The sequence below is a fragment of the Lottia gigantea genome (assembly GCF_000327385.1).
Source record: "Lottia gigantea unplaced genomic scaffold LOTGIsca_1, whole genome shotgun sequence".
Lineage (NCBI taxonomy): Eukaryota > Metazoa > Mollusca > Gastropoda > Lottiidae > Lottia > Lottia gigantea.
Genome location: NW_008706746.1, coordinates 4,268,733 through 4,279,340, shown reverse-complemented (window position 1 = coordinate 4,279,340; position 10,608 = coordinate 4,268,733). Strand labels below are relative to the sequence as shown.

Genomic DNA, 10,608 nt, shown 5'->3' with positions numbered 1-10,608 from the left:
CGTCCACACCTTCCCGAGCTTAGACTGCAGTAGTTGCAGCAACGTTTCAAATTTCATAGACCTTCTATATAGGTGACGATGTGCATAAATATAAATTGGAACATTTTTGCAAAACCGGAAGTGCCACAGTTCAACATGTGCAAAAAGTCGAAAATCGGCTCTAGAAGGCGCATTTTTGCATCGATTTTCTTCGGGTTTTCATTTTTAAAATCTACCTGTAATTTCTGACCTGATAGCACTTGAAAAATTACGAAATTCGAAAATTCGTCGCTCACTTTTTTCGATCAAATATTTCGATTTTTTTGCAACTTTTTTGCTTTTGCATCGATTGATCTGAAATTTTAAATGCAAAGAGACTTCATTAATGTTAATAATATGATACAGTCAAATTTTTTACGTCATTTCCGATTTTCAACAGGAAAGCGACTGAACTTCAAATCTACTTCCGGTTGAATAACTTCCGGTATAATTTATGTAAGTCAACAAAATTTGGCTGATCTTTGGCAAATAAAATTTTATGGCCGATTTTAAAATAAAATCCAGACTGGAAGTGATACTTTGGCCGCCATATTGAAAAAACACACTTTTGTAAAACTCAAAATGGGGCCTCAGGGTAAAAGTTGATATGCTCAAATNTGATGTGAATGTATTCTGCAATCGATTGCGCAAAAAACATTGGGAGCCGAATTTTGAATTTCGCTTTTGCTTTTTTGCAACTTCCGGTTGAAATTTTTTAAAGCTTTAAACGATCACACCATGTGACCTTGACCTTTGATGACCTTGACCTTCATAGGTTCAAGGTCATTGACCTTGGCTATCATTTGATACTTTGACCTTTGACCTCCGACATGTACTTCCGGTTTTATAGCTATCCGTAAAAAGCCAAATTCGCAACTTTGGACTGCTCTAGCACGTGACCTACTTAACCTAGAGGGTTAATTTTTTCGGTTTCCTAATGTGCTTCTCATGCCCTTTACATAGATATATAACAATCGTTCTTTTAAAGCAAAATTGAAATTCGTGATTTTTCAAATTTGAGGTTTTTTTTACAATATTTGCGTCTTTTTGAGCTTGGTGTATGTATATCTTATGATCTATTTGATGTAGAACCTTGATATTTGGAATACAACTAGACACTTTGAATATGAATTCACCTATGACAAAAAAAAAATTATGTGGGCGTGGCACATCCGGGATGAATTACTAATTGTTTACATTTTGGGGCTGGGGCGTAACTCGCATAGGATGTGTTTGTTCAAAAAGAGACTTTGCACACAATTACCTCATTCTTTTGGCCAGTTTGTGTTAACAGCTCAGTTGTTTCAGCTTTATAGTTTCAAAAAAGGAACGGGTTTTAACATTTGGATATTTTCATTTTTCGATTTTGATCTTTGTTGACTTTTGTTGACCTATATCTTTTGACCTCTATTATGTAGGAACTTGACATTTGGAATATAACGTAACATTTTGAATATTAATTAACCTATTCAAAAAAATTGAGGTGGGCGTGGCACTTCCGGGTGAAATTTCTCATTATTGACATTACTGTTCTTGCGCTTGATCTAATTATCGTCGAAGGTTGATTTTTTCAGGGTCTTTTGCATTTTGCAACATTTGCAAAGTCCCACTCTGTGCCACGAGTGGCTCTAGTGTTCATATTGTTGTGGTATATTTACTTTGTTCATATTGTTGTGGTATATTTACTTTGTTCATATTGTTGTGGTATATTTTCTTATTGTCCATATTGTTGTGATATATTTACTTTGTGTTCATATTGTTGTGGTATATTTACTTTGTTCATATTGTTGTGGTATATTTACTTTGTTCATATTGTTGTGGTATATTTACTTTGTGTCCATATTGTTGTGGTATATTAACTTTTTGAATGACCAATTTTCTTCTGATTTATTATTTCCAGTGATTTTGAATATGTAGGCTTCTTGGATTAGTATGTTGTGTAGGGTGACATAATAATAAATTCTTAGGTCTTTGTAAATATAAGTTACAGTTCACAGTATCATTACAATCACGGTACACTGAATAAAATATAATTTCATTCAAAAAGATTATGTTTATGAAGCATTGTATATATTATAGCTTTTGATACTGGAGGAACAACTGAACATGACCCCGAAAGACCTACAAGTGGTAAAGGTTGGATTTTTTTATCATTAATTTTTTTATACATTTTTGAGATTGTAATGGAAGGAAGTGGAAATTTTAAATTCCGATTTTCAAAATTAAAATTTTCTTCATCATCAGATTTTTACGCCATTATCGCAACACATAATTGGCTTTAGAAAATAGATGCAAATAGAAAGTATCGTCTCGTATTCTTGATACAAATGCAGATAACTTTGAATCCCAGAGGTTGTAACTTCAAGAAGATTGTTTAACGGAACATATTTTGTGTACAACTTGTATTTTCAATGGTTTCAACCATTTTTTTTGCGAAACAATAGTTGTTCAAATCTTCAACCTTTTGTATCATTATGTCAGAAAGTAAATTGACAGTCAAAATGGAAGAACGTGCTGTATTTGAGACTGGTAATAAAAACAACGTTATTGAAAATCGTAAGTACATTTCGTGATACCAAATAACTTAATTATCTTACTTTATCTTTGGAGAGCAGATTCTCTCTAAAGAGTGCACATTGTGTTTTATAGAGGTTCAAACCAACAATATTTTGTAGATCTCAGACATTGCAAAAATAAGTCAAAAGTCATGGTCTCTATTGGAAAGGGTCGAGCCTTAAATTTATATATTAAAATTTGTCATTACCATTTCGGTACCTCTTCCATTGGAATTTGTCTTTCAGTGTTAAAGGTAGAAGCAAATGAAATAAATAATGTTGGCAGAAATCAAGGTAGGCGTACAATATATTTAAAATCATTATATCATCAAAGTCTTCATTGTTGAAATGGAAGAAATGATTTTGAAAGTAATGGTGGATTATGTAAATTTAATGCCAAGAATTTTGACCACAGAGCGTAGGAAATCGTCCATTCATTCAAACCAATCACAATTCAGTATTATTTGTCTACAATTCAATCAAAAGGAAACTGCATTTCACCCAAACAGGCTCATTCATTTTGAACGATCCCAATGGTCGACATTTTTTGTATGAATGAAAATGATAAAACAACAAGAAATCGAGTATAAATTCCTTTATTGTGTTTTTCTATATAAGGACTAGGAATGTAATTGAGCAATTGCAATGTTAAATTTTCAGGCCCAAGTGGTTCTGGTCTACCAGGAATACCGAATCTTGGTGGTAATATTAATATAACACTGGGAGAAAATGCTGCATGTAATTTGGGCAATAATATGGCAAATATTGGTATGTATCTTAGGTGAGAAGGAGTGGGTAGGGAGGAAGCGGTTCTCCAATATTTGTAAATGTTAGAACATCTAACCGTCTCTATTTGCTGGTTAGTTTTCTTCTAGGATAGTTGCAGTCTAATCAAAATTAGACCAAACTTTCGTTCCATGTATAATTAGCTTCTATTTTTGATATAAACACTTCAGTTAGGGTCTAACGACAGCCCTCTTGAACATTCAAAAGGTTAATGTGACGTCTGCTTTTTTAACCAATCAAATTTCTACCCACCCCAGCGCTGGCATTTGTGACGCAGTCAAAAGGTAAATTTAACAAAAGTTCAAGCTGATTATTTTAAAAATAAATGCTACTAAAAAAATAACGGAACAAAAGATTGGTCTAATTTTTAGATGTCTGTGGGTGGCTGCATTGATTCGAGTTTAGTCAATAATTCAACTAAATTGTGTCAAACTTTATGCTAAATTACAAAACATTGTTGGTTGGCAAACAAAGCAAAAAAAAATACAGATCATCCTTTTAATCAGATTGTTACACCTAAGTTTAGTCAAAAATGAATTGTCCAACTAGACAATGCATAGACCATCTAGTTTAAAATTCAAATGAAGAGACAACAGTCTCTATTCTAGAACCACCAAAAAGCTTATTGTAGCCAACACAAATCAATAAGGATTTAAAAAAAAATCCATTTAGATATGCAAGATGTAAAAGAGAAAGAAGAGCCGGAATATTTCGTTGTTAATTTTGTTGACCAAAGTAGTAAGTTCTTTATTATTTATTTCAAAGAACTGTTGAAACGACATGATATTATCTAACCGAGTAGCCTAATATCTCTATATAATCTGGATTTTATCAGCATAGATCATAATTCTACACATTTTATTTACTTCTTCTGAATAAATGTATTGCAAATATGTACTTTTCTTTTCTATCCGAGTTGTCATATTGACATATTAGAACCGCGAAACGTTTCGTAGTAAATAAATAAAGGTTTTTTTTTAAGAAAGAAAGCCCGATCGCTGGAAGAAAGAACGTCTGAGAGAAGCTTTTAAAAATGAATTTGGTTCCTTTATATTCAAAAGGCTTATACAGATCTATGTAAGTTAAAACACAAAATATTATTCTAAAGCTGCAAATCATAACACATGCAATATTTCCTAATGTATGCAGTTTAATGGTACACTCGCTTTGTCAATTGTTAGAGAAAGGTTTCTGATATTAAATTAAACTTGTCCTTGTCACTTTGTTACTCAATATTATGTAAAATATAAATAATCTGTATGTCATAATCTAAAACTTGCACATAATGATAGTGCATCTTATAGCTCCATTAAGTTTACTTAACTTTGATATGTTTTAGATTGGTATTTTACAATAGTGCAATGTTTCTATCTACTTATGATAAGAAATATCAATCGTACCTTTGTCTCAGAAACGAGATCAGTAATATTGCTCTCAGCTTACCGTCGAAATCTCAGCTTTCAAATCTATGTGTGTCCAAAATTATCCGCGTGTAAAAGTTAAAATGACGACTCACCTTTTATTAAGACTCTGCTATAGATAGATAGATAAAAATGAAATTCCTATTTTAAGGAATTCTGAAATTGTTATTAGTATTTCTGAAGACTATTTTCATTATTCAAGACCCAAATCAACCCCCGAAAATCGGGAATCTATCCCTTTAAAACAGAACCTGAAGTTTGTTGTTACTCAGAGTTTTACCCTATCAGACAGTTGATCTATTTCAGACTTTGTCTTTTATTGAATTGAAGTTTTGACTAGTTTTTATTCAATCATCATCTGGATTGCTTTGAACTTACCGTCCACTTTGATACTGTATGAGTATCAATACATCAATGGTTATTATCTTGTATTTTCATTTAAATTCCAGAACCAGCCATTTGTTCAAAAGAAAGGACCAGTCAGGATAAAGCCAGAAGTAAAAAAAGGGAAAACATTAGATCAAGAAGAATGGAATGTATTAATATATGAACAAATGATAAAGGATACATTTGAAGAACTCTATAATTTGGTGGTATGTACAAAATTCTATGCTATTGAATTTATTGTTTCAAATTCCCGGTGATTGTAAAGAAAATAATATATAGAAAGGGTTGACTTGTCTCTGTAAAATATAGCATGATTCATGAATCTGCTTCAATCGCACTTCACTTATTTTCTACAATGTGGTATTCTATCGATCGCACGGGTGCTATTGGTAAGAGGGGTTGTAACAACAACAACGAAAGCACAGGCCAAGGTGAAAATTCAGCTACATCAACGTGATTTTTATAAAGTAAGGAAATTGAATTATAAAGTAAAACTTATTACAAATGAAAAAATCCTAAAATAATAGAGTACGGTATATATATTAATGTGAATAAAGTTCGTCGTCTTCTGTTTCTGTAACCAACAACCTATGTGCTATTGGTGTTAATTTTAGGGGGTTCCGGTTTTGTTTTCAGTATTATACACAAGACTACAGTATACTTCTCCTCTTAAAATTGAAAAATAATAACATTGATATTTTCACGGTAGAGGTGAATTTCGTAGGTTAGGGCAGCAGGGAGGAAAAGGTACAAAAAGAAAAGTCCTATATAATTCCAGCGCCCTCAAATTATCAACAGTGCTAACATTGAAATAGATCTGTTTACTTCGGTATAGTTTATTTGCGAAGATAGTAATTGCTTCAACTACAATGGTGTCTTAGGGTTGAATATTTTTAACTGAGATTCTGCAAAATGTTTTGTCATATTGGATGTTGAAAAACCCTTGGAACTAAAACTGGGGGATATGGTAAATTACGGATTGGAGGACAAATTGGTGTTTCAATTTGCTATTATGACGATATTTTTATGTATGATGTTATTCTATTCTTATAACTAAGTTTTCTAGAATGTAATATAACGTTCTCTACTAAAATCATCAGATTTTTACTGTTTATATTGAACTATTTAACAAATAATAATGTTAAACTGGAAATTATCGACGCCCAATGAAGAGAAAATGAAGAATTCGACCCAAGTTAATTCAGCAGAATCTTCATCGCTTCAACAACTTAAAGGCACTAAAGGTACGTTACTAGGGTACTAGTTCTCTTAAATGGTTGGCAAACAGGAAATTTCATCCGTTCTTCTTGCATAATTTCAGGCTGAACTAAGTAAACAACCTTCTGCTGCTGGGCAACAAAAGGCAGGAATCGTTGAGGTTTGTTTAAATTTTTAAGAACAACATGAGCTAAGCACTAGCTTTTCTCTTTTATATACATTTAACTATGTCGTTTCGCCTCTTTAAACAATGTCATTTCGCCTCTTTAAACAATGTCATACAGAATTGTCTTTAATTACCCTTTAGAACGGTTATAGGGCAATGTTGAATTCATCCATCCATCCACAATACACGAACAAAAAAGAAAATTATGAAATATCATTGTTGCTTGTCATTTGTAAATAAATGCCTTATTGTGTCAACTTGGTGAAACCTTATTTGACGAAAATCAAACACCTACATTATGATTTATTAAGATGTATTTATGCTATAACTACTTATTTAGGTAAATAAGAATAACGAAAGAAAAGAGAGTGGGGTGTCAATAGTTGAACTGAAGAAAGACACACATAAAGAGGCCTTACTAAAATCACTTCCCAAGTCCTCAAGATCGCATGTTCCTTTAGCAACGGTACGATATTATCCATGGATTGCTTAAAAATGGGTTCCCTTATTTTCATTTATGAAAATGAAAATGCTAATACTTATATGAATAGAAAGTAGATGTGATCTAATGACTTGGAAAATACCAGTTTGTGTCATATGTCCATAATCAATTCATAATAAGCTAAATTAGAAGAGAATTACCAGCAGAATTGCAATGAGTGATCGATCAAAAAGGTCAAACTGTCTATTTTTTTTTCTTTATCCAGACTGTACATACATGGACATTTATGATTGGTTAAATCTCAGTAAGAACATAATGATATGATTAAGAATATATGATTATTCATTAGAAACACCAATTAATCAAATAGTTTGCTTAATTCGACACAAAAAAAATAAGGAAACCCATCTTTAAGGAACATGTCAAGATCTGGGACAGCACATAGCGTAGAATATCGTGTATGTATCTCAAATGGATCTTTGAAGAAATTACTTTCCTGTTCCTTACTATAACCGGAACGGCAATATCAAGCAGTGTTGACTTTCTATTGCAGACTAATCATAGGTCCGTCCCACATCTTAACAATTTCAAGATATTACTTACTCTTGATTACTTGATAAATTTTTAAATACTTGATACATTGTAAAATATTTGATGAGTTGTAACTACTTGATACTTTGTAAATATTTGATGAATTGTAAATACTTGATACATTTTAAGGGATGTAATTTTAGTCATATACTTACTATTAATTTAAAATTTAATGGCTCAAATGATAAATTTTACCATCAATGATGCCATTGTTTCATTGTTGTGAATGAATGAATCAATCATGGAGTTTTAGGAGGGAAGCCGGGTTGAAAAATCCGAAGGTATTATCTTCAAGTATTATTGTGGTGTAGAAAAGTAGGACGTAAAACTCCATTCATTTCATTTCATTTTTCAAGTTTTATTGAAAGCCTAACGGTGGATAAATATTGTTGAGATGTGTTGATCGTGATAAAAAAATTGTTAACACAATTGCCAAAGATCAGTCACAGCTAACAACAGTACCGTTCTCTTAAATGGTTGGCAACCAGGAATTTTCATCCGATCTTCTTGCATAATTTCAGGCTGAACTAAGTAAACAACCTTCTGCTGCTGGGCAACAAAAGGCAGGAATCGTTGAGGTTTGTTTAAATTTTTAAGAACAACATGAGCTAAGCACTAGCTTTTCTCTTTTATATACATTTAACTATGTCGTTTCGCCTCTTTAAACAATGTCATACAGAATTGTCTTTAATTACCCTTTAGAACGGTTATAGGGCAATGTTGAATTCATCCATCCATCCACAATACACGAGCAAAAAAGAAAATTATGAAATATCATTGTTGCTTGTCATTTGTATGGAGGGGGATCGTTGCCAGAAGTATTTACAAAGTCAAACTTGAAAACAAGGCCTCGACTTTACAAAGTCATATTTCAACATTACACAATTACAAAAATAAACCTTCCTAAAATCAAAAAGTCACTGTACTAATTACAAAGTAGAGATATTGATAGTTTACTTTTCAAACTTTATTTCACATCAGACACCATTCAAACTTTCCTTTACGAAAATGAATTCTTAACTTTGCATTATTGACAATATCAACTATGTCTTCTTGACTTTGCATTCGTGAAAGATGTAAGTTGACCACTGTATTCTTGAGAGTTGTAAAGTCAACTTCTGCATTCTTGAACGTTAACCATATAAGGTAACGTGACCTACTTCATTTACATAATCCGGAAATTCAACGACCCCCCTCCATACATTTGTAAATATATGCCTTATTGTGTCAACTTGGTGAAACCTTATTTGACGAAAATCAAACACCTACATTATGATTTATTAAGATGTATTTATGCTATAACTGTACTTATTTAGGTAAATAAGAATAACGAAAGAAAAGAGAGTGGGGTGTCAATAGTTGAACTGAAGAAAGACAAACATAAAGAGGCCTTACTAAAATCACTTCCCAAGTCCTCAAGAACTAGGACTTCAAAAAAACCAGCACATAGTGTAGAATATCGTGTATGTATCTCAAATGGATCTTTGAAGAAATTACTTTCCTGTTCCTCACTATAACCGGAACGGCAATGTCAAGCAGTGTGCAAGGTTTTTTTTTTATAGATCCGTACTGGCTTTCTATTCCAACTGTTAAAAGACTGATTATAGGTCCAATCATCTTCACAAGTTCAAGATATTATTTACTCCGTATAAAACCTTAACTTCATTAGGCACTATTCTTATGTTTTGGTTTACAGACGAGAATTTAATATATCTATATTCCATACAAATATATATAAAAAAAAGTGCTTAGACCGATATCGTAATACCTTGACATTGTGAAGAAGTAGTTCTATCTAGATAACCTTTATACTATTCTGAATTCTAGAAAGATGAAACTAATGAAACTGTAACCATTAATGTAAAGGAAAAAAGAAAACATGGTGGAAAAATCAAGAAGGTCAAAAATGTCTTTAAGGTGAAGTTGGCCTTTTTACTGTTTTAAGATACAATTTCTGTAATTGCAATTATGGATTTCGACTGACAGTATGATGGCAATTTAGACCGGAAGCATTACAAAATATTAAATGTTAAATTTCATAGGTTGAGATCGTTAATCAAATCTGATTATTTTTCCAGAGAAAAACAACTTTGGGTATTCGAAAAACTAGTGGTGCTGAGAAATTTTCGGGAGTAACATATAATCCTTTTGGAGTGGAGGTATGTAGCTTAAAGTAGAGCTTGTCTGCAAGATTGTGACAAATATTTATTCATCACATTGTTTATCAAAGTTTATCAGGGTTTCCTCGGTAAAAAGATAAGGAAGTTTTAAGTCATTGCCTCCCTTGTAAAGATTGATGGGCCGAGCGACGAACAGATGTGAGTGGCAACAATTTACTAGAAACTAATTTCTCTACGCTCCCCTAAAGTTGTATTATAATTATTTGTAGGTGACCAATGTGGTTGGGAGAGGAAAGCCAACATGGTGGGATAATTGATAAAGTGCCGTGGACCCGATTAGACTTCACAATAAACAAAATGGTAACCCGTGTTTCGAACTAAAGACACTACTAATTCAACCATTTTCAAACATTCTGTTATCAACATTGATCTTTCTTGAATTATCCGGGGCTATTTACTCCTTGGCCGAAAATTAAAGTTAAACGAGTCGGGCCTATCAATTCATAATGGAACCTTATCGAAATTAACAGACCATTAGTGCCATGTTTTGTCACTTTTAAAACCTAATTGCTAGAACCACTTTATATTGGTTCCAGTACATCAATGTTATAGATATTATGTCGAGATATGTTGTTAATCAGAGTTTTACGCTGTATGATCTTCCGACAACTGACCTATTTCAGCCCGTGTCCCAACTAAAGTGTTAAATTTCCATCACACATGACACGTTCCACACTTATCTCGAAGTGTATAGACACGAAAATAAGTTTTACTTGTCGAAGGGAAACAGGCTGAAATAGTTCATTTTTTCTGAAGATCTGTAGCGTGAAACTCTTTTGTTATTGTACTGTACATATATTTTTTTATTAGTAAAAACCCAAGAGATTTTTAATTCATGAAATAA

At 32.4% G+C, this 10,608-nt stretch overlaps 1 protein-coding gene across 1 annotated transcript in view; it reads left to right on the top strand.

Annotated features, from left to right (window-relative positions):
* The window catches only part of LOTGIDRAFT_152177 (hypothetical protein), a gene marked incomplete at both ends in the record, with an annotated part of 16,097 nt that extends 6,076 nt beyond the window's left edge, over nt 1–10,021 (top strand). Inside the window, 12 exons of the mRNA XM_009045633.1 lie at nt 2,098–2,154; nt 2,500–2,574; nt 2,820–2,867; nt 3,234–3,341; nt 4,342–4,436; nt 5,230–5,373; nt 6,489–6,545; nt 6,892–7,017; nt 8,106–8,162; nt 8,901–9,047; nt 9,663–9,743; nt 9,974–10,021. Of these exons, the coding sequence (XP_009043881.1) occupies nt 2,098–2,154; nt 2,500–2,574; nt 2,820–2,867; nt 3,234–3,341; nt 4,342–4,436; nt 5,230–5,373; nt 6,489–6,545; nt 6,892–7,017; nt 8,106–8,162; nt 8,901–9,047; nt 9,663–9,743; nt 9,974–10,021 (1,043 nt within the window). The remainder of the gene's footprint in view (nt 1–2,097; nt 2,155–2,499; nt 2,575–2,819; nt 2,868–3,233; nt 3,342–4,341; nt 4,437–5,229; nt 5,374–6,488; nt 6,546–6,891; nt 7,018–8,105; nt 8,163–8,900; nt 9,048–9,662; nt 9,744–9,973) is intronic.
* Between the last annotated feature and the right edge of the window lie 587 nt (nt 10,022–10,608).